The 24,701-nt window shown below is 33.0% G+C and overlaps 2 protein-coding genes across 2 annotated transcripts in view; both read left to right on the forward strand.

Moving 5' to 3' along the window:
• Positions 1 to 471: 471 nt before the first annotated feature.
• On the forward strand, positions 472 to 9,390 carry LOC110026483. Its single transcript, XM_020727435.1, has 3 exons — positions 472 to 665; positions 984 to 1,184; positions 9,160 to 9,390. The coding sequence occupies exons 1-3, from the start codon at positions 630 to 632 to the stop codon at positions 9,205 to 9,207; spliced, it is 285 nt and encodes a 94-aa protein (XP_020583094.1). The 5' UTR covers positions 472 to 629; the 3' UTR covers positions 9,208 to 9,390.
• A 1,727-nt stretch (positions 9,391 to 11,117) lies between these two features.
• LOC110026423 (probable protein arginine N-methyltransferase 3) overlaps positions 11,118 to 24,701 on the forward strand; it is a 24,502-nt gene continuing 10,918 nt past the window's right edge. The window contains 6 exon segments of the mRNA XM_020727352.1: positions 11,118 to 11,498; positions 18,987 to 19,535; positions 19,662 to 19,759; positions 24,466 to 24,544; positions 24,633 to 24,698; positions 24,700 to 24,701. The exon segment at positions 24,700 to 24,701 is cut by the window's right edge and continues 208 nt beyond it. Of these exon segments, the coding sequence (XP_020583011.1) occupies positions 11,217 to 11,498; positions 18,987 to 19,535; positions 19,662 to 19,759; positions 24,466 to 24,544; positions 24,633 to 24,698; positions 24,700 to 24,701 (1,076 nt within the window). The 5' untranslated portion in view covers positions 11,118 to 11,216.

Consider the following 24,701-nt stretch of genomic DNA (forward strand, 5'->3'; position numbering starts at 1 on the left):
ATAAAATATCATATAAGTATAAACAATTAATAAATTACTTATTTAGCAACAAACAAATTTTTTCATTAACATTAATAAATAAGTTATCTTACATTCAAATTTTATTTATTTAACTTTAGAGATTCGAGAATTTGTTCAAATTTATTTATTTAACAATTCGAATAAACATGATGAAATATTAATCGAGAAATTACATTGTGGCACGTGTAAATATATCAGTTTAGTTCAAAAAAATCACCGGGGTGGTTTTTTGTAAGTATCAATATTTTGTATGGTATTTATGTAAATATCCAAAAAAATGCAAAACTTTTGAAAATATAAATGGAACCATTTTTAAAAGGACGTTAAGTTTGGTTAAAAGATTCAAAATAGTTTATAAACCATAGCCATTTCCGCGCATAGCATTTCTCAGCTAAGAATTGGGAAGATAAGCTAAAGGAGACTCTTTTATTAGTATGGAAACAGGTATTACCCTCCGTCTTCATTTCTCCTTCTCTCCCACCCTTCTGTTAGCGAGAAACCCGCCATGAATGGATCCATCGAAGTATTTTTAGAGCTTTCAGTTATCTCGCTCTCCAAAGCCCTCGCCTTGTCTTCCTCCGTATTCACCCCCCCTTCCCTCTCCAACTATGGCCCTCACTCCAATCAATCCCTACCGCAAGGAGGTACCTTTAGATCTAAGAAAAAAGGATCTGTATGAAAGCAATGGCACAAAACAATAGCAAACGCCATTTATTTACAATATTTTGCCTTTAATTCCTTCAGTTTTCTGTGATCTATCCCCTTTTGCAATGGTTGATTGCCTTTCGTAAACTTACGTTGTTGAAAAATCTCTGTAACTTTTGCTCTTCATGAATTTGAGTTGCCTCTTTGCTGCGATCCTTGTCGCAATCCATTTTCTTCTAACGGCTTAAAATTTTCTTTTCTCTTACATTTTCTCACTTGAATTGTTTATTTATTGAGCTGTGGATTTAAATGTTCAGAAAGAAGGTTGGGTTGCTGTGCCACAATTTGGAGGTTGGGATCAGAAAGCCGGAGGAGGAACGCCTGATTACTCCATGGTTTTCACCCATGCTCGTGCAAAGAGAAAGCAGCAGAAGGTTGAGGTGAGCAGCTCAAGCCTAGGGCATGAAAGGGAGTTCCTCAATTTTCCTCACCCGCGAACAGAGCAGAATTCTACCATGGTAATGATCCAACTTTTCTATGTTTACATTATCTCTCTTGTTTTAAATCATTGAAAAATGCCAGGATGAAAAAAATGAGAAAAGTGCTAAAATGATCCCTGGGTTTTTTTTGGCAGGAGACCATTTTAGTTATAGCGCCTATAAAAGTATCAATCTAAAATAGTCTCTAAATTCCTTGAAGTGAGAATTATTGTAGCTCCCCTTGAATTGAGGTATTTACATACATACCGCACAATTTTTATGTATTGATATACCTAACACCCAAAGTATACATACTACTCAAATCTTTAGCATCACAGAATTACACCTTTTGATTCATAGTTTTATGTCCCTAAGGTGTTATAAATGTAAATATCAAACTTTGGGTGGTTAGATATGTAAATACATAAGAATTGTGTGTTATGTATGTAAATTTTCATAAAAAAAATTGGGAGACCAATTTAGCAATTTTATAGATTCTGAGATTAAAATGGCTTCATGTAAATAATCGGAGGCCTATTTTGGCACTTTACTCATGAAAAATCCTTCAACTTGTAATGGATGAAGAGTGGCTTTCTTTTATGTCATGAGAATGGATTGTTTAACTCTGCCTCTCATGTGGTCTTGCCTACTTATGTTTGAGCACAAATCGTTCTGAGTTGATATTGCTCAAGCATTTGATGCAAAGTGACATTGATAAGGGGGAAGTTAATGCAAGTTCTTCAATCATGCATATCTGGGCTTTTTTTTTGCTTTATATTTTATTTGGAGTGCAAGGATCACAACACTGAGGCTACTTTGGTATTGTAAAATTAATAATTTGTGCTTTGCTTCTATTTTTTTAAATTTTATGCTACTTGTTTAATGATTTTTTTGAAAAATGTCTAGATATTACAAATTTTTAATTAAATTTCTGTTATTGAAGTTTAGACATTGTGAATACAATGCCATGAATAGTGCTTATGTGGGCACTCAGTTTGTATCAAAGGAAAGCTTCTTACAAATCCAAGTTTTTATTGAACCAAAGGAGAAACGATAGAGCAAAGTAAAATTTAAAGCGAGAGTTGGTAGGAAGTTTTAAAATTAGTGCATCCATTATGAGAAATTTGAAATTGAAACAACATGTGATGCATCTATTGAACTGATAACATTAGAGAACTTTGAACGTTTCCAAGTCAAAAAAATGCTAAATAATCAACATGCATGATTAGTTGAATTAGTCGAGGATGCTTTGTAGAAAACAGTGGTTGCTAAAGAAGGCATCGACATATTAATCAAAATCCGGATTCGCAAAGTCAATGTCCAACGTTTTTTCGGTGCATGTGACCATAATGGGTTCATATGGGATACATGATTTCAGTATTATGTGATAGAGAAACCTATTGCAATATGGCTTAACTTTGAGATTAAGTTAGCATGCCACTCATGTAGAAGCAAATGATCATCTATTTGATAGAGAATCATTTGGACATGGACATGAGTTTCAATGTGAAAAAGTTTAAATTCTTGTTGGATTTTAAGACTTGTACAAGATTTCATTATGGGTGAAGTTCTCTTTAAGAGAGAGATTTGGTTTTGGTTTCTTCCAACAAATCAAATTGACTTATGTTGCTCTTGATTACTTCGATTGACTTGGGCATTCTCTCAATGGGCATGAAGAAAGTCTTTTTGGTCTTGATTGTGGGACAAAGATCTTAGCAAGGATTAATGTTTCACATCCAAAGGCAAGTGAGAAAGGTTTCCACAGTTACCATAGGAAAGGTTTCCTTGTCACTATAGAAGATGTGGTTCAATAGGAATGGGCTTTATTGAATCAATTACTAGATTGTCAGAGATCTTTTTCTTTAATAGATTGATAATCGACTGGTTCATCGCTTTTTCTTGGTCATTAGTTTGAGGAAAGTGGATAGTAGAGAACTCTAGTTTAACATCATTATTGTTACATATATTACCTAGCTTCTTTCCAAACTATTTTGGTTCGTCATTGATAATGATAATGTTAGTGGCAAGCTAATTCAAGTGAAGATTTAATATTGCCCGAGATGTTCTCCAGAGAGGTATTCTTGAGAGGATTTTCTGAGAGTGGCCCCTTATTCATGCACTTATATACAGCTTTTGCTTACACAACATCGTCACATAAGATTTTGATCATATCTTGTTATTTCTCAAATAAACACATGAATAACAGAGATTGAATCACATCTTCAAGAAATATTTTGGCTTTGCACTGATGGTAGATGTTGTTGGGCCACCTCCAACTCAAGATTGTCTAGTGTTAGGACTATGCAATCATTTTTCAATCTTGGGAATGCATGGACTATTTTATTTGTTATAAATTGTCTCCAATTTTACTCATTTAGGATATTTTGAACTTCTAAATTGTACAAGAACTTTTTTGTTTTAATCTCCACTTAAAGTTCTTGTTAATTCTCTGTGTTCCATGATAGATGATGTTTCTTGCTCTCTGGAGGAACATCCCAATGATCCTTGGTGGCCTCCATTACAATTTTGTGTCATCTTGTTCGTCACGTTAAGTTGACACCATTTTTTGTCTCCTTAAGGAGAATGATCTCAACTATCCCCTATGACCTTCTCGACCTTTCAACATCAACTTGTTTGTTGCCCCAGGTTTGCTACACCTTCTCATTTAAAGAGGAGAATCATGCCAACCATCTAAGTGGCTTCCTAGTTTTTTATAATCACATTTTTTTGTCGAAATTATGTTGTGTTAGCTTCTCCTCCAAGAGGAGTATCATCTTAACCATCCTAAGTGTCTTTCGCAACCTTTCAACATTGTCTTATCCATCTTCTCTATTGTATCACCTTCTCCTTCAAGAGAAAGATCATCTTAGCCTTTTTCAATAGATTCCTTACCTTTCAAATTTGCTCTGTCTATTTCGCTAAGTTCATGCCATTTTCATCTAAAGTAAGAAGAAAATCCTAGCTATCCTTAATGGCCTATTTGAGCTTTCAAATTTTTCTTCACTCATTAACTTAAGGATGTGCTGGCTTCTCCTCTAATATGAAGTCCATCCTGACTATCCTTAATAGTCTCACCAATTTTTCAACATTGTCTTGTTTGCTATCCTAAGTTCAAGTGACCATCTCCAAGAGGAAAACTATCTTAATCATTCTTAGTTGCATATCAAACTTTTTAGCATTGCCTCATCGGTCACCCCTATGTTTTCTTAGCTTCATCTTAAGTAGGACCATCTTGATCATTCTTAGTAGCCTCCATGAATTTTTAGCATCACTTCGTTAACCACATTCAGGTCATGTTGCCTTTATCTCGTGAAGAAGGACTAACTTGATACTTGATTTGTCGCATCATATACATTGAGGATGCTAACTGCAACCTAATTTCACTTTGTATTGCACTTTTTTCAGGTTCAGGGAAGGTCGACCCATTATAATTCACATTTACTATAAATGAAAGTTATTTTATTCAAGGTTTTTTTTTTCAAGCTAGATTTTTTATTTTTTTTTTTTTTTTTTTTTTGGATATTGCACTCGACACATCCTATTTTCCTTATTTTATTTCACATTTAAAGCTAAAGTGATTGAGATATCTTCCAGTTGACTCAACTTTAGCACACAAGTTTTTGTTGTGCATGGGAGCATTTCCACCTTCTTCGACTAACAATTGTGATGTTTAATGATCATCCACTTGTAAGGAACTTAGAGCCCCTAATTAGTACATTGTTGACCAATCAAGCTCTTTTAGCTCACCCTCCTATAAATGATAATCTATCTTCTCAACAACATCATGAAAATAAATCACAAAGTTTCCATAGGGAGCATATTAAGACTTGGAAGGCGGCCCAATTTATAGCTTCAAAAAGTTGTTGGCATCAATATTTTTTACTTGATTATAGTTGGGTGGTATCTTCTCACTATTGTTGATCAGAGTGTTTCAAACTAGTTAATGCACATCTTTGTATGGGTAGCTTTTGCTTTTTTAGAGTTCCATTTTCCCTTGATGAGCTTCAACCTTACACTATTTTGTAGCAACCATCATTATTAAATGATTTTTGAACCCTCGATCATCATGGAGCTATGTCTTATACAAGGAGCATCTTAGCATGGCCATTTGGGATGATAACATGGTATTGATAACTGTGGACTTCAAGTTAAGAATAATGGATGCTCAAGCTACTTTCTCCATCATTGACATCTAAGCATGTTAAAGATATAAATTCAATGTTCAAGCTTTGCATAACATCAATCCTTTCTTTTGAGCCAGCAACATCACTTGCTACTTATGCAGAGTTTTGTCACTTTTCCATCATTGCCTCAATAAGTTCCTCACTAAAATTCCGTAAGATTTGTTTTGAAAGAGCAAGTCCCATGAATTTACGTGAATGGAAAAATACTTTGAAAAGGTAAAGCCAACCCAATGCTTACATTATCCTCAACTTTGTTAGTAATCTTGTATATTTATGCATTGCAACTCAAAAATGATCATTTGATTTTTGATGGATTTAATATGACTTCTTACATAGCTCGATACAATCATTAAGTAAGGCTACATTTGAATGTATATCATAAATTTTTGGTGGATTCAACATGACTTATTTCATAATAAGTTTTAGTCATCATATAGGCCTTTGGCCAAAAAATCTTAGAAGTCTATCAAAATATTTAACAAATCCTCATTCCCAAAGCAAGGTTATGACATCCTCGAATGGAGTATATCTTAAATTACACCGTCACGATGGTTAACAACTTTGAGATGTACTCATTACTATGAAATCATTGACATTGCATCTTCTATAAGTTCATAAGAAAGTTGTTAATCTTGGGTAGCAATCTTCAATCCCTTAAAAGCTCCCATAATGGTTGCATGCTCGAGACACTCTTATAATAATATGGTTCAATTTAAATTTCCGACTTCACAACAAAGCTTCAACAAGCTTTTCTTCTAAAAGCCAATTTTCTAAAACACCTTAGATTGCCCTAGGATCAAGATTTTAAAACTGGACAGGGCTCTGATAGGTTTTACCAGTTTGGCCAAGAAAGTGGCATATGTTTGGTCCGGGTAGCTTCAAGAATCATTTTTGCTTTTCGATTATATAGAATCGACTGATGCAGTTACTTATTTAATTATCCTTATTTCTCAATTAAATTATTAAAAGTTTTCATGCAATACTTAATTTTATAGATTATATTAATTCAAATAAATAATTATAAATTAAAAATTTTTAAATATAATAATTAATATTAATTTAATCAAATTAATTCATTACATGCCCACAACCTAGGTGATTTAAGAGCTTAAGGTATAGAACTATTTTTTTTAAAATATAAATAGTGAAATGCTAAGTTTTTTTTATGATGTGGGACTAAAAAATTATTTGTGCTGAAACAACCAATATGAGTTGAGCTACAAAAATGAAGAATTCAGGAAAGCTTTAGAAATATTAAATGGGTTGCTAGGGATATTATCATAAAATTAAAGTTTTGTTTATATTATAAATTTTTATTTTTATTACTTATTATAAATTATATTATAAGCATAAATTTTGTTTCAAGTATAAACTATTTTTATATGTATATATCTATATTACATTTATTTAAAAAAAAATTCAAATATATTTAAAATATATAAATATATATATTTATCTATTTATAATATATATAGAATTATATATTGATGAGTGTTATATTAAATTTTAATTTAATAATTATTAAAAATGTTACAACTTTTCAAGTTTTGTTTTATTTTCATAGAAAGTTTTATCGTATATTTATATTATTTCATCATTTAAATCATAATAAAATAATTTAATATTTACTAAGTTTTCTGGTTCAACCTCGATTGAATGTTTGAATTTTGAATATCTACTTCCTCCGATTCAATGGTTGCTTTGATTTTAACAACCTTGCCTAGGATTCATTCAATTGGGCGACAAAGAGTTCTCTTATGGTTCTATGGATCAATCAATTGGTAATATGTATTAGACACGCAAAGGATATATCTTCTTTTGGGGGCAAGAGTGAAGTTTTATAATTTAATTAATAATAAGATTAGGGTGATTTGTATGACAACTTAATTAAAATTTTCTTTGAAAGTAAGGATCTCTACAAGTTGATATAATTCAAAAAATCTCACTACCCTTTGAGATAGTGCAGATGTGCCAATAAGATAAGAAAGAATACAATTTTATTGGTTATATAAAATTGTAGAACCCAATTATAAAATAAAGAAAACTTTATAATATTAGTTATCAAAATAACATTAGAAGTTCTATCCTTTTAAAGATTGATTATTGTTTATGGTACGCCTCTTATTAACTCTACATAAAAAATGCAACTCCATTACCTTCTCCATGGTTTGGAATGTTTCCTTTCGTCCATAGTTTGTTTCGTCTCCTACTACATCGCTTGTCACATTGCTTTCTCCTTTTTAAGCAACTTCATCTCCTATTGCTTTCTTCTTTTTAAGCAACTTCATCAAATCAATTATCACTTCAAAAATTAACTTGCACCGAGCAAATTTGAAGTGATTAAAAACCACACCAAAGGATCATCTTATTACTAAGTTTCCAATGCTCCATTAGAAAGTCCAAATCTGAAAATCCATGCATCGCTCAACCAAATTGAACCAACTTTTTTTAGATTACATAGACTTGACCAACTTTATACTTTGCTTGCACACATATCATGCCAAGGAAAGCTCTAGTGTTGCCATCACCGACCTTTTTGGAAACACTGAATTATCCCGACCTTGGAAAGCTCTTATCAATAGCATCAACTTGATGAGTTGGCCTTTTCAATGAGTTGTTATTATGTTTTTTGGTTCTCCGGAGTTCATGTGACCTCAATAGGCTACCATTTTGCAGGTTTGTTGTGATGAATGGTTGCTTTCATGGATATGGATATTTTGATAAAAATGAAGGTTTATCATTATCTTTTTTTTTCCCTCTCCCTATACTTTAGCCATAAACCTTTTTGGCTTCTTTTCGTTTGTTAATATATTTTTCTGAATTTTTTAACGTGCCTCATAGAACTTGCAATGTCTAGGTATAAGATGGTGTATTTAGTTCATTGTGTAGAATCATCGTCGGCAATCGTTGTTGTATGCAATCCTAAGTCCATGTGTTTGGTTTAGCCAAATTGGTGGAAAGATCGTGTATTCACTTTCTTATCGTGCAAGGCATGGTTTTAGTTATTTTTTTATCAGGAATAAGATAATTTTCTATATATTGTTGATAAGGATCTTGTACGTCCCTCCTAAAATCTATAAATAGACTACTACAACTCCGCTTATTAAGATAATTTTTGTAACAACCCAAATTTAGGAGAATTCTGGATCCCTAACTTCTGGCTAAGGCTCTTATGGGTTACTTTTGGAATTCTAAGAATTTTGATGTCTGCGCATTTTGGAAGGAGGATCTATCTTTTTGGCAATCCTCATTGGCCTCCTCGATCTTCTGCCGCCATCTTTTCTATTGCCTCATGATTGTGATTACCTTCAAATCTAGGAGCATCTTCTTAGACAACCATAGTGAGCTCTTCAACGTTCTTTAACCATAATCATCTATCATCCAATGGTTGTATTGTTTTCTCTCACATGAGATCATCTTATGCGGCATCCCAAATATTTCAGCATTACATTTTTCCCCCACTTGCCTTCTTCCACAGGAGAAGAATGGTATTATCCATACTTAACTCTTCCTCGCAACTTCTTCGACAACCTATGAAGTCGTGTTAGCCCTCCCTCGCAAGGAGAACCATCTCAATGCTTAATCTCATGGAATAATTAATATCGATGATATTATTAACAAACTTTTTCACTCACATTGTTCTGCCTACCTCCAAATCATGAGAAGGTTTGTTTCTTTGAACTACTACTACTAATCAAAACTATTTTAAGTATGTTAAGTTCTCTGATTCTTCTTATTTTAAACTTTCAACGTCAAAATTTATCTTTATGGACAGATTAATCCCATAATCATTAATATGTTCTGGCAATTCTCTTATTTTTTCTTTGCAGAAAAAATGGAGGTTCTTTAGCTGCCTCAGCTGCGGAGTTAAGGACTGAAGTCCATGCTGCCATCTGACTGATGTCTGTATATTGTTTTCTATCCATAAACATTTCAGAAATCCTTTACTGCATTTGCATTCCATAAACTACAAGTAATAGTTGTTCTGAACATCCTGTGGATGATATTCTATGCTGCCAATTTTCAATTTTCATGAAATACAAGTGAAATTTATATTATTACTTATTAAAAGTATTTGCATTATTTTCTTCCTTTTATGATGATATTGTTTATGCAAGGAAGTTTCATTGGTGTATATTTTAATAACATTGGTTTGGATGGACTGATTTGAATAAATGATAGTCCAAACAAGTTGGGTTTAGAATGGGCATTTACATCCATACCACACAATTCATATGTATTTACTTATCTACCATGATATGTCCCTATAATTTTTGAATTTGGTTTGAGATGAGTGTAATATAAAAGTTGATTGATTCTACACATCTCAATGAAATTTAAGAGTTTTTATGTTCATTTTAGCCTAAGTTTGATGAAATTATGAGTCCCATTAGAAGAAGGTAAATAATATCTCCATGGATGAAAATTAACGGTATAAAAAAGGGCCGTTTATATATATGTCACCCAATTCCTATGTATTTACATATCTAATGCCTAACTTTTGCTTTTTTATATTTGTACCAGCCAAAAAGTTTCATAGCACATAAAAAATACCCACCATTTAACTAATGAAAAGTGGAATAGGCCTTTTCATTTATAAATGGGATGGCATCTCTTTCGTCAGTTGTAAGTCCCCTCTGGTCTGGGGCTCGAATTTTCCCAGACGATTGATGCTATATGGGGATGGTACTCGAGTGGTTAGGCTCATGGGTCCAACCCAGACCTCACGGGTTGCGAGCTAAGGGTGGTTGGCTGTTCCACCCATCAACCATCTTTAAAAAACAAAAAATATAAATGCATAGGAATTGGATAGTACGTATGTAAATGCATTTATTGTTATTATGACACTTTATGTGAAGCGATATGAATCTTCAGAAAAGAGGAAGAAAGAGATGATCTCTTCGGCTTTGTGTGAATGCTAGTAATTTGAGTGAAAAAAATATTATAGATTTTAAATTAATGATTATTAAAATAATATTGACATATAAGTTCATGAAACTTTATTTTAATAACTTCTTGAAACAATTTGTTATTAATAAACTTAACTTTTTTTTTAGCACTTTTCACTTGGAGACATATATAATATTTGCTTTAATAAAATAAAATAAAAAGGAATAAACCAAAATGTGGAAAAAAAATAATTATGAGAATTTGAAAAGCATTTTCATGCAATTAAAAAATTTTAATGAAAATCTAAAGCTCTAGAATGAGTTTTAAATTTTCACTTATCAATATAATGTGATAATTATTATTATTTAGTTATAATTTAATGTTGGGAAAATTATTTTTTTTAATATTATCTATACAATGTATCATGAAAATGTGGAAAAAATGAATAGTTTTGTTAAAATTTATTTATATAATATTTCATAAAATTATGGAATTATAACTTTTAAATCTATACATTATCATAATATCTATAAAAATAAATCAATATGGTAATTATAAATTTAAGTGTTATAATTTAATATTATGATCATCATTAAGATTAAGACAAAAATAAGAAATACGAACTGTTTTTATCGTAATAGATTTTGGATCTCTTTGGGGCAGCGGTGCGACTATTGTTTTGTTTGTATCGGTAAACTGAATTTTGCAAAGCTGCTGCTAAAAACTGTGTTTTTTTACTATTTCTGACTAGATGCAGTGACAACTTTCTAGCTACAATTTTGCTTATAATTACTATCATAATATTTCGAACAATAGAATATTTTTAACAGCTTTACAACTATTTTTTTAATAAACTGGTTTCCAGCCAAACCCTTAAAACGGTTTTGGCGAACCAATGGTTTTGTCGGTTGATTCTCGTTTTCAGTTTCAGCACCTAATTAGTCTCCTAACCAGTGACTAGGGTTTTGTGAGGTTTAGCAGCTCGAACAAAATTTCCATGGAGACGAAGTCTATCAGCCTCGAGGAAGAGGAAGAGGAAGAGGAAGTGGAGGAGGAGGAGGAAGGAGAGCAGGGAGGAGTATGGGACGATTGGCAATCTGATGAGGAGGACCCATCGTCCGATTACCTGTGCCTTTTCTGCGACTTAAGATACGATTCTACAGAAAGATTGTTTGAGCACTGTATATTCGTGCATTCTTTTGATTTACGTGGCATCATTAAGGATTTACGGCTGGATTTCTATGGTTCGCTTAAGCTCATCAATTACATTAGGTCTCAGGTGCGATTTCAGCAGTTATTACATTGTGTCATATGATCTATTGCTCCTAATGAAGTTTTTTTTTTTACCCTTTTTTTTTGTTTTTGAAACTGAAAATATTTTTATCCTAGATTTTAAGATCCTTAAAACACGTAACTCTGAACTCTAGATCATTAATCGAATAGCCTATATGTTATTACTTGCGCTTCTGAAATACTGCTGCGGCTTATATCTATACACAGCCGTCTATCTATTGTTTTTTAAGAAAAGAAAAAAGGAAAGACCATAAAGGTTGAAACTTAAGTTAATGGATTTACTTTATTAGTAAGTCTAGCACAGTTTAGTTTAGAGGAAATATTGAGGCAAAAAAGAAGAAAAGAACTTTATTCCTAACTCTTTACATTTCAGAAGAAATTTAGGAAAAATAAATTGACGGTGAATCACTCGATGATACCGAAGTTAACCCAAACCACAATAGAAATACAAATATTATTGCTAAAATTCAAAAGGGTTACAAAGAAAGGTTCTTGGCAATACAAAAATAATGATACAAATATAAGAAACTCTAGGGCGATGGTGAAGGTGGTGGATGGCGGCTGGACAACAAATAGAGGGGTTGGTTGGAGGTTGGGGTGCAATTGGAGGCTTGGAATGGTGTGATTGCAATACCAGAAGGTAGGGAGGAGGGGTGGCGACAACAAGACAACTGGTAAGAGGGTGGTGATAGCTGGCTGGGAGGCCATAGGGCTGATGGCAGCAGACTGAGAGGGAGGGATGGTCTTGTTGTAGTAGGTGTGGGTGTTGTAGGAATGTTGACAGCAACAAGGAGCGGGGAATAGGGTTGGTGGTAAGGAAAACAGGGGAAGGTGGACTGCAGAGGGGATTTGGGGAAGAAGGTATCCTCGCAGGACCGAGTTACAACTGGAGCACCCTTTGAACCTTTAGAGAAGATCACCACCTCGAGCAATTTACAGCTGGAGTACCTCATCGCTTTCGGATACATCCCTAGAAGGGAAAACAATCCCAGTGGTTGGCATGGACAGAAATTTGAAATATGAAAGAAAAAAACTAATCACAAGCAAAACAACAAATATATAATTGCTAGGAGATAGAATAGGAAGGGAGGGCTCCTTCCCTTGGGTGACAAACAAAAAAGGTAAGGGAGAAGGAGTGGCAAATAGAATAGGCAACGAAGGCCTACGATGGTACTTCTCGCCCTATGGTATCGAGAAATGGGCTTGTCCAACCTCCTGTTGGACCGGGACACTTCCGACTGTACTAATTGGTTGGTTCAGTAGGCCCCTCAAGCTCCGCGTCACAGGACTACAAGTTTATTAAAATGATTGAACTATTGAAAAGTGGAGGAGAATCTTTAACCTCTCGTTTTAGCAGAAAGGGTTTTCAGAAGCTTAATCAACAATGAATTTTGCTCTTTAAGTGGAATACTTGCTATTATATGCATACGTTCTTCAATTTATAAAGCATTCATTTTGGATTACTTTGGGTCCGTTATGTGTTTTGCCATGGAATATGCATGATTTTCATTTGCGCTAATGTTGTGTGCTAGTAGTTTAGTTGGTAGAGAGAGATTTTGATTGCCTTACTTTGACTGATTGTCGAAACACACTATCAAATAAATAAATATAGGGCATGACATTTTTTATATAAGAAACCCAGAGAATGACAAAAAATCAAGGAACTTTGCCTATTTGAAGTATCTTTCATTGTTATTTATTATTAGGTATAAAGTGTCATCCTTCCCCATACTTGGAGAAAGCATTTGTACCATGCAAGTGAAATTAATATTGCTAAGATTCATCATGTTGGCAATATAATGAGGTTGAGTTGGATTGTTTTTATCTAAGAGTTGGATGCAGTATGTCTTGAAGGAACAAATTGAACATTCTAAAGTGTTAAGAAGGCCATTATGGATGGTAGGGATGATACTTCTTTTGGAGGCAGAGATGTCATGAATTGTAGGAGGTGATGTTGCGATGCAGGAAGGTCGTGAAGGTCACAAGGGGCCACTTGAAGCCGTAAGACAATCTAGAACTGATGAGATATTGGAAGTGTTTAGTTCAATCATTCTCCCGAAAGAATGGGTGATTAGTTGCCCGGGAATTTGCATGTGGCCTTAGGTCAACATATGATTGGAATTATTTGTGATTGGAGTTGGAGGTATTCAAAACAATTCTTTTTCTAGAAAACCAGCTTGTTTAACTAGTGCAAGGTGCTGTACAATTGTAATCAGTCAAGACAACTCTACTTATGAATGGAGAGGAGTAGGATACATGATTGGATAACGTGTGGCAGGCATTGGGTGATGGAGGGTGTTTTGGGATAATGGATGTTGAATTATAATGCATAGGAGATAATAAATGTCGAGCGATGGTGGACTTATTTGTGACCATGAAGTATTAAATATGAAAAATAAATAAAACCTTATTCTATGTATAGTTTGATTGGGTTTCCACATCCAAAATTATATCATAATATTCCTCATTATTTCTATTATTTTATGCACTAAATTTCATTATTTTGTATCACAAAATTATTTGAAAAATCTCACCTCTATACTACTTTGATTGACTCAGTTAGGTCAGGGTCGGATTGGTGATCGATAATGTGTAGTGGCTGCCCTTGTTCTTGAAGTCGTCAGACGGGATTTTGATTTGAATATTTTGATAAATCAAAATATCAATAAATGAAATATTTTGTTTTGAATATCTTGATGAAACGTGCTAAATGGAGTTTGTGAATGAAAATGCCGATTGTTAGATTTTTCAAAATGATTTTTAGAAACTTTATTGATCTAAGTAGGGCCGAGGAAAAACAATGATGATAGGTCTATAAAAGTTTTGATTGAGGATGATATACAATGCCAAATAAGATTATATTTGGAGCGTTGGAGGGCACAAACACAGCATGCACGATGAGAAGTGGTTGGGCAGTTGATATAGCAGCTCAAACCTCTAGAAGGGTGGCAACTCTCCGATCACCATTGTAAGTTTTGAATTTTATTTGTGTTATTTGATCATATGAAGGAAAAAGAGATGATGTTTCCGTTCATTCAATCAATTTTGGTTCGACTTTTGGTGATTTTGCTGTTTTTATATTGTTTTCTATGTGTTGTTCATTTTGACTACATGTTTTGAAATTTGGAGTTCAATAGGCATCGAAATCAATTATTGAACTTTTTTCCAACTATTCGAGTTCTCTATGATTTGAATGAGTTGATATAAGTACTCAATCAATTGGAATCTTTGATAACATATCAAGGCATTAAGATGCCTTGCCAGTGGTTTCTCGGATGTTATAATTTTACTTATGTTAAATGGATCAATTTTCTCTTCGTAGAATTTTTTAGTTTTCATCTAAGTATACTGTTTTGTTAAATAAATTCCCTCAACAAACATATTTATTTTGCGTAGTTTTTAACTAAAGAATTATGAATCTTTAAATTCAAATTTTGTTCATCGAACTTGCGGACCCGTTTAATTATTGTATCACTTTCTTAAGTCTAACAAAAACATTGAAAATTAAGTTGTTTTATACAATATTTGTGGTATAGCCCTCGGGCTTCTTTTGTGATTGATGATAAAAGTCTTTGATTGTTTTTTTTGTTGGTGGTTGAGCTCAAGAAGAGGTAATGACAAATTGTACTATGGCCAATTAATGCATAGGACTAAAGGAGGCAAGCAAGGTTAATGATGTCTGAGTTATGCTTGGATGATAGATTGATTACGTCGACAGTTAGGATTTCCAACACTGGTCAGGCATAAGCATATTGTCAATGCTAATGGCTGTTGAGGAGAAGGTTAGAAGGCGCTAAGGAGCAGATTGATGAGTGAAAATAAGGAAGATATGAGGGTTGAGACCAAGGGAGGAAGCATTAGCTTAGAGAAAGAAGGTTTTGATTGAAAGATATTTAAATATGTGCTTTGTTGGAGAGAAAAGTAATGGATTCAAGAACCAGAAAAAAGGGGGTTTGAAGGCCATTTGATTGTATTCTTCCACTAATATCTGAAGCTAGTGAAAACAATCTTGATGTCTTAGATGTAAGTGAATATTGTGAAACCATGCAAATCTTATCTTTTATTTCATAGTGTTTTTTGTAGATTATGTAAAATTTTGGTTATTCATTTTCATTTTTGCTCACACTTAGTTTTTTCCAAACAGTGTGTATTAGTGTTATGTTTTGAGGTCTTAAGAGAAAATAGGCGCAATGACTTTTTCGGATGAACATATGAATTTCAACAAGTTTTATGATAAATATTTTAGGTACTTGAAGATGCATATCGAGTATTAAGTGTCATCTGTATCAGAAAATGTTACATATATCTTTTTAAGAGATGAAACTAACAACCATAAGCTAAGAAGATTGATATAGCTTGGACATACAGACATTGGAAAATTTTCACCTAATACTTATAAGGAATAGTGCAATCAGTATTTGGCATGGGAATAGTGCAATCAGCAATGAATGGTCTATCATAATTTATGAAACGTCTTCAATGGTGGACAAGATTTACCTAATGGTTAAATTCTTTAACCTTAAGATGATAGAGGGAGCTTATGAAACCAGCATATTGTTAAATTTAATTTCGTGACAAATTATTTATGTTTGGTTGACGTAAAATTCAAAGATAAAGTTTGTGCCTTAGCTTGTTGACATCACTTGCAAAGATGTAGGGAAGAATTGTAACAATAGTTAACAGCTCCTTTGGGTCTATGAAGTGGAAACTTAAAGTGTTCTTGATTTGATCTTAAATGCTTTTTATTTTGGGTAACTATTTGTGTTTATTTTTTAGCTTACTGGTTTTTTTTTTAAATTAATATGTTATTAGTAAACTTATATATCGATTTGATGTAATCTATTCTTATTTCTCTATTTCAATTTAAAAGCTTGTTGATGTTTATCTATAATGTTTTGCAAGAAAGCTTGTTCTTGATTTATTTGTTGTCTTATTTTTATATGCTTGTTTAATTGCTGCAAATAGTTAAATATAAAATCCAAATCTATTGAGTTGTTTGTTCATTTAAACTTGTAAAATTATTTATTACTATAAGAAGCCAAGAACTTTTCATTTTATTAATTTTTTTAATGTCATTTTTGTATATTCGATTAATTTTGGTAGGTCAACTACAAGCAAAGCTCGACTAGGAAAAAAAGCTAATGAATTCAATAATGAACATATATGTGAAAGCTTGGCTTGAGCTTGAGCTTGAGCTTGATATGAGCAACTTCTAGTATGGACAAGCCTAGTCTAATCGATGTAGTATCTTGCTCAGCTTGTTTCGATTATAGCTTCATGGGGATTAGACAGTGACTGTAAGTCAGATAGTGCGCTCGATGAACAATATTTCCTCATTTATATAAAGTCTCATTTATATTTTTTTAATTATTTAATTACAATTTCAAACAAATTTTTAAAACTCATCATATAAATTGAAAACATTTAAATATTGACTTGCTTGTTTATTTATGCTCATGGACATACTAGGTTGTTGCTTAACTAGTAGCTTGCTATGAATTGGAAAAATGTCATTTAATGATGGCTTAATTGTAGATTTGATGACCTATTATATGTAATTGTATCTTTCTTTTATATATTTTGCACACTACAAAATCTATGTGTATTATTGGAGGTATAACTATAATAAAAATATCAAATAGATGGCTAGAGACAGTTTTAAATTTTTTTATTAATATTTAAAACTCATGAAACAAGTTAAATAATACATAATGAATTATGTCAATTTGTTAAAATTGACAAATCCAATGTATATTAATTAAGCTACATGTTTATATGATTAACATCAAATATATAATTAGTTAGATTTGTTTGAAGTTAAATTACAATGCAAACTATATTAGAAAACTAATAAACAAGCTTGATTAAAACTCGAGTCATTTTTAAGCTCAGCTTGAAGCCGATAATTACCTAAATGAATAATCTTAAACAAGACAATCCTAGATATGATGTTCATCATTTATATCCCTAAATGGCACATATAGATGATTTTTTCTATTCACTACGTGAAAAAATTAAATTTAAATCAGGAGATTATTAAGACACGGAGGTCAAAGTTCCCAATAATTTTTTTGCCCAACTAATTTTTAAATTTTAAATATAATTTGTTATTGAGATAGAATAATAATATTTTTAAAGTTAAAATTTATTCAAATTGTTACCTAATATCATGACATCAAAACCTTTAATTTATTAATTATTCCACCGCCTTCCTATTTCTATAAAAGGGATTCAATGTTGAGTTGCATGCTGCATCTCTTAGTTGCATAGGTTTTGGGTTCCTCGTATTGATGATGATAAAAGTTCTTAAATGTTATTTTTTTTATAGAGGACTAAACTTGACGCTTGTATAAGCAATAACATGAGGTATTTAGGATGGTCAATGAAGGAGTCTGTAAGCAAGGCTGACGGTATAGAGTTTTATTTCAATACAAGATTGGCTGGTTTGATCGTTAGTAGTTATTGGAGCAACTTTTGGCATAAACTTGTTGTCGGTATTGATGAGGAGAAGACAAGCGACCAACAAAGAGGAAGGCATGTAGGTCAAAGACGTGCTACTGTGTGTGCCGTTTGCAATTGTTTGGGTTTTAATCAAATAACAAAGTTAAGGATTTAATACACGCATATCATATGCTTGGTTGGTTTTGATTGAAGAATTTTTAGATTTTTGGGAGTTATAGTGGCAACTTTGGGCATAAACTTCAAATCGATATTGACAATTGCTGAGGTGAAGACAAGTGAACAAAGAGGAAGGCATGTTGGTCAAGACCAAAGGAGGAAGCTAGCATCTCAAAGACCTATTATCGCTTGAGGTTTGTGACTAATTGGGTTTTGATCAAAGTACAATGGTCAAGATTTAATTCACACGCATACATCATATGCTTAATTAGTTTTGCTGGAGGGGTATTTAGATTCTTGTTTTGTTGGAGTGAGGAGAGGGATTCAACTGTGATGAAAAGGTGGAGAAGATTAAAGAGAGTAAGAAGAAAATGTTTGAGGCCATTATTTGAACTAGTGAAAACAGTATTTCTTTGTAGCCATGGCTGTAGGCAATCTTTACCAAACTACATAATCTTCTGTTCCTTATTTTTCTATTATTTTCTGCGTATTAAATTAATCTTTTGGCTCCATTCCTGTCATTGTTGTTCCGTACACATTTTTCCCCAGACATTGTCAGCCCTCAAGGTAACACATTACTATTTTTATTCTATAGAATACCTGTGTTGGCTTTACTACATTTGTATTGGAGACTGGTAGATATTATTTTCATAATGGAAATTCAAAAGAGAGCAAGGAACGCAAACATTTGACTTACTGTTATAACCTTTTTAATATTGGAAACCAACAATTCCCGCTCAAGATGCCATTGAAATATTTTTGTGACTTTAGTACGTTGCGGAATTAACATGTGAAAGAGATCACAAAGATGAGAAAATCTGAACTTTTGCTGACATTCGAGATCTTTAATGACCAGGTTGCAATGAACAAATGTTGGCGCTGTGATCTCTTCTTCAAAAGCAGTACAGATCTTCAAAGCCATTTACATGTTGCTGAAAACATTACTAAAGATGAAAAACTTCCATGGGACAACGAGTTATATTTAAAACCATTCATGATTGATGATGCATTGTTGCACAGTTTTGCTATTGACGAGGATGAGGATTTTGATCCACCAGTCACCAAAGATGATATTCTGAGTGAACTGATGAATGATGGTGAGATCGCTGAAATTTACAATAGCAGCCTTGACATTTTAGATAATAACAAGCTGCAGGCTAGTGCTTGTCTTGATATTATAAGGCCTGCAGCTGCTGAAGAGAATCTGGTCATCGCTTTTGAGAAAAGCAAAAGCAACGGCATTTGTGGAGGGAGTGGCAGCGTGGAATCAACTCCCAAACGAAAAGGTTGCCAGCTTACAGTTTCTTTTGCTAATGTAGCTGCCAAAGAAATGAAGAATGTTAACGATAACTATTTTGGTTCTTATAGTTCTTTCGGTATTCACAAGGAGATGATTAGTGACAAGGTATGTGACGCCCTTTAAAAAATTTTGCTCTATGAGAAGTCAGTGATACAACTTCTTTATATGTACTGCTTGAATCATGTTTTTGAGATGTATTTAAGTAACATAATTTGTAATTCCATTGTTTAGATGAGAACAGAGGCATACAGAATTGCAATTTTGAATAATCCTTCCTTGCTTAATCAAGCAACTGTTATGGATGTTGGTTGTGGTACGGGAATTTTAAGGTGAGCTTTAATTTAAATATCAATTTTATTTATGGATATGTACCATTCCATTGATTATAGTGTATGAATGGCTTAATGAACGGTTTATTGTTGCTTCATTGCGGTCATATTTGAAGTAGAAAATTTTAATCTTCATTGTTTAATGATTCGTAGAAAATTTTAACTTCATGGTTTAATGATTCCAATTAAGTTTCAGGCCATCCATCTAGTTTTATTATTTTTCTTATGATGTGTCATAGGGTGTAACATTTTTTTCTTAATTGATTATGAATGTTCTTTCTATCGCACTTAGAATGACCTAGTGTTGATAAATGAATTTGTTTATAAACTTAATTAGATAGTACATTGTACTTTGCATCTCTAGTAATTGTGCAATTCATGACTATTGCACTTAGAATTATCTAGTGTTGATAAATGAAATTTGTTTATAAACTTAATTAGATAGTATATCAAACTTTGCATCTCTAGTAATCGTGCAGTTCATGACTATGCTTGCATTTGTTCAATTCTGATGAGTAATTGCACAATAAAGGAGTTTTATCTGTGCCTAATACCAAGCTGCATGTAGCTTTTATCAGTTAGTTTAAGCTCCTTATGAATAACACTAGCTATGGAGTACCTTTCTTTTTGCATGTGTGCGTGTTGGCTGGCTTGTGCTCCAATGTAAGTCATCGACATGCCATTTCATTCCCTTGAGAACTATGTGTAGTTGATTGGTCTCTAAAATTGAAAAGTGATTATATTAGATGATGTTATTTTATATCCTTCTAGTTGGTATCTTCGCATATGCCTATATATGGGATCAAGCATTCAATTAGTAATACATGAAATAGATTTCTTCATAACATGGTACCAAAGCAAGGTTGAGGTTTCCCGGGTCGACCACCACTGGCCCATCTAGATTAACTGCCCTTGAACTAGCTTACCACCATGCATATGCGTGCACAATTCATGCTTGCCTCAGCACACTATGTATTTGCTTGCTCCTTGGATCATTTGCTCTTCACTTGGCCTACTAGGCACACCACCTACTCCTACGTCCACTCGCCACCAACAACTGATCACCACTCACGATTGCACTTGCTTTTTGCCCACACTTGTGCAGGCCCACTAATCACCTTCCACTCTTTATTGGACGTGCTATTTCCTCCCTCACTTTGTCTAGTTGCGCTTGCTAATATAAATGCTCTCCGTGCATGTTCTTTTACGAGTTGCTGCACTTCCGAAAGACGTGCTATCTGCTAACCAAGATTCTCTCTGAAATTCTAACAATGCTTATCTGCTAACATCAGATTACTCAAGGTTATCTCTAAAACTCTAACAGTGAGGGTGGCAATAACACGTCCAACAAAGTGTTTTAGAGATAGCATCAGATTACTTAAGGTTATCTCTAAAACTCTAACAGTGCTTTTCTGCTAACCTTCCCACTAATATGCCTGCCCTCTTTCTCAGAAGGTGCCATGGCTTCTCATTTTTATTTTCATGATTTGAAACCTTCCACCATCGATACCAATTACCAAATTATTGGTACCAAATTCTGCTTTATATGGTCAAGAACTTTTCTCCTTGTTGATCATCAAGACAAATTTCATCATCTTGATGTCCTTCCTTCACGTACTGATGGCACCACCAAGTTCCCCAAGTGGCAAGCATTTGTTTTTGTTGTTCATATTGGTTATTTGATGAACCATTTATTACTTCAACTGTTATTTTTCAAGTTTCTACAAAAAAAATGTAGGATTTTCTTCGATCCGCATTTTTTTTAGGAAAGTGTTATCTCGTAAGTTGTACTCTATATATTAACATCTCTCTTTAATATCATGATATGATAATCCAAAAGCACCATAGTACTCTCAAAGGGATATAGATGTATTATTTTAGTACAACGCTACCATTCTCAATAATTTAACCAATCTCTCATAGGTTTAATTTGTCTTGGTCAAGGCTTTAGAGGTGGTCAGGGGAATCATGACCATGGTGATCATTTTATGGAAATTTTGTATTAGATGGAACCTGTTTCCCAATTGTCTTCATTGCAGTCACACTAATGATCTTCTTGAATGCTAATGGGAGAAATTCAACTCTCTTCACTACTTTGCATAGTTCTACTATCAGAACAATCTCTCTAGACTATGAACGATTTATTGAACATTTTTGGTCATCTCCATCGTCTGCTTTATTGGTATGTTTTGAGTTTTAGATTCTGGTGCCTCTTTTTACATAAAATGTAGTTGTGAACTTTTCTTCTCTCTCCACAAGTCCTCCCTTTGCCCCATGATTACGTTGATGCGTCTTCTCTCCTGTCTTTGGAATCTTCTCTCCTGTCTTTGGAAAAGGCTTCATGAATCTTTTGAAATGCATGTCTCTCAGATTTTTTTGACACCCCACAATCTTTTGTAAATATATTATTTATTCATTGTTTAATAAAAACTCATAAACTTCATCTCATTGCATTTTTCAAGAGTCAAATTGAAGTAGATGATGCTGAACGTGTTAATGCTAGTAGAGCCTATTAGCTATTGTTTCACCCTCTCCTCTAATGTTACTCGTTTTCACTAGCATTGTTTGTTGTGTCATTCTTCTAGAAAAATTATGATTTTTTTTAACCCAAATTTGATTTCCATGCCTGCGAGCTGGGTAAACAAAACTGTATTCTTTGCATCTTCTATCACTCGCCTTTGTTCTTATCCTTTATCCTTTTTTATTTAATAAACTTAGACGATTGGGGTTCTAGCCATTTTGCATATGAGTGGAGAGGAAGTCCATGTTGATCAAGTGTGAAAGCTTGATCAAGATTTCATTAATCATTTTAACGGTTAGTGATCAAACCAACATAAGGGGAATCCACTGAGACTAGCCTAACTACAATTATAACAAGCAAGCATTCCCAATATCACTTTAATTCTATTTTGTTTCAAAAAATTGCAGGGGTTTATATAACTTTTCTAGTACATGTATCATGATGAAATATCAAAAGACATTTAATTACATCAAATTGGAGAGAGGGGGGACTGATCGCATGTTTATGAACCAAATAATTGGTTCATTGCTTTAACTTTTCTACTTCTTGACCATGATGCTTCAAATGCTCTTTATTTCTTTGAATGTTTTTTATTATTTTATGAGTGGCTAAATCCTCTTGATGTCCACATAATTTTCATGCAAATGGCTTCATATGCTGATTTGCTTACAAAATGGACCTTTTGGTGTGGTGGCATTGTACTTGTGGACTAAAAGTTAGGCTCGCATGATATTTTACATTTAAGCAAATTGTAGGTAGGCAAATATTTCTCCATAATAAAAGTACAATAAAATGTCAAGTTATGGCTACGCAAGAGCACAAGAAATTAACCGTCTTGCATAAACTCTCCACCCCTTCCATATTTCTACCCATGTAGAATTAAGTATTTTTGGAAATATATGCAAATGATAATAAACATGTAATAATTGTAGAAATGAAATTTGAAAATGCGAAAAAATAATAATAATAATAATAATAATAATAATAATTTAAAAAAAACTTATGATAGGTAGAATTGCAAATAATAATGCTAACAAACATGATAAATAAGACAACCACTTAAAACTTTTCATAACAACTCAGAGTAATCAGTCTAAGCAAAATCTATAAAAATGATTTGCGTACTTTTAGGGAAGAAATTAAGAGACAATACGGAAGAGGTATTTGAATGAGAGAAATGGAATTTGGAAACAAAAATTAAGTTCAAGGTTGTGGTGTTAAGGAAGGATTTCTCACTAAAAAGGCGCAACAAAGAGACGAATCAGTTGACTTAATTTACAAGCAACATGCGGTCAAGCTCATTTGTTTTGTTACTAAAATGATGGAGGAAGGATATTTTTTTTTTCTCTAGTATGAAAGCTTCATCTGGTTCCAATAATCATTTTAATGGTTAGGCAACCAAGCCAGCCATAAAAGAAGACTAGTAAGTCAAACTTAACTACATTACCAACAAGCAAGTATTCTAATAGTACTCCATATCTATTTTATTCCAAAGCATTACAAGGATTTATATAGTTCTTCTAAAACATGTACTATGATGAAATTTCAAAAAACACATTCAATTACATCAAATTAGAGGGAGTGGTGACCCTCCACCTGTTTATCAACCAAGAAATTTGTTTACTGTTTTAACTCTTCAACTTTTGTACAAGGATTCTTCATGGCTTCTTAATTTCTTCAAATGACTTTTCATATCTCACGAGTACCATTTTCATGTGAATGCCTTTAGATGTTTCCTTGCTTGCAAAATAGACCTTCAGGTGATGTGGCATGGTTGGAGTCTGGACCAAATGTAGTCATATTACATTTTATAGTTCAACATATAAAAACTATGTCACTATTTCTCCATAACAAATTGATAATAAAATAACAAACCAATATTACATAAAAGCATAAAAAAATTGACTCTGTCTTGCATAACATATTCTTACTCATTTAGAATTTTGATATTTTGTCAAATACATTGATGATTTTTCATGGGTTACAATAGTCTACTCATTCAACATTTATTTAATTTTAAAATTTTATCAATAATTAGAAATGCAGTTTTCCATCTTCATCAAAATCTCTCTCTTTCTCTCTCTCTCACACACACACAGACATATTCTGCTACACATTCCTTTTATTTTACTGCATAGTTTGTAATACAGTAGTATGTTAATGTACGTTTCTTATTGCTGTACAGTCTATTTGCCGCTCAAGCTGGGGCTTCAAGGGTGATTGCAGTTGAGGCAAGCTTGAAGATGGCTACCATAGCTACTCAGGTTTTTAATCATTCATATTGTTCAAATATTCTCTATTTGTTGGATATATTCTAAATTTCTTTATCTGCTTATTGCTTGAAAAATACAGATTGTCAAAGACAATGGATTTTTGTACGAGGAACATAAAGAAGATGGGAAAGGTGAAGACAACCGCTCT

The sequence above is a fragment of the Phalaenopsis equestris genome, unplaced genomic scaffold (genome assembly GCF_001263595.1).
Source record: "Phalaenopsis equestris unplaced genomic scaffold, ASM126359v1 Scaffold000372, whole genome shotgun sequence".
Lineage (NCBI taxonomy): Eukaryota > Viridiplantae > Streptophyta > Magnoliopsida > Asparagales > Orchidaceae > Phalaenopsis > Phalaenopsis equestris.

Excerpts from the sequence above, each read along its gene's own strand:
- LOC110026483 (XM_020727435.1), top strand. The coding sequence starts at position 630 with ATGGCCCTCACTCCAATCAATCCCTACCGCAAGGAG. Across the intron at positions 666-983 it reads TCAATCCCTACCGCAAGGAG|AAAGAAGGTTGGGTTGCTGT; the intron begins GTACCTTTAGAT and ends TTAAATGTTCAG. Across the intron at positions 1,185-9,159 it reads CAGAGCAGAATTCTACCATG|AAAAAATGGAGGTTCTTTAG; the intron begins GTAATGATCCAA and ends TTTTCTTTGCAG.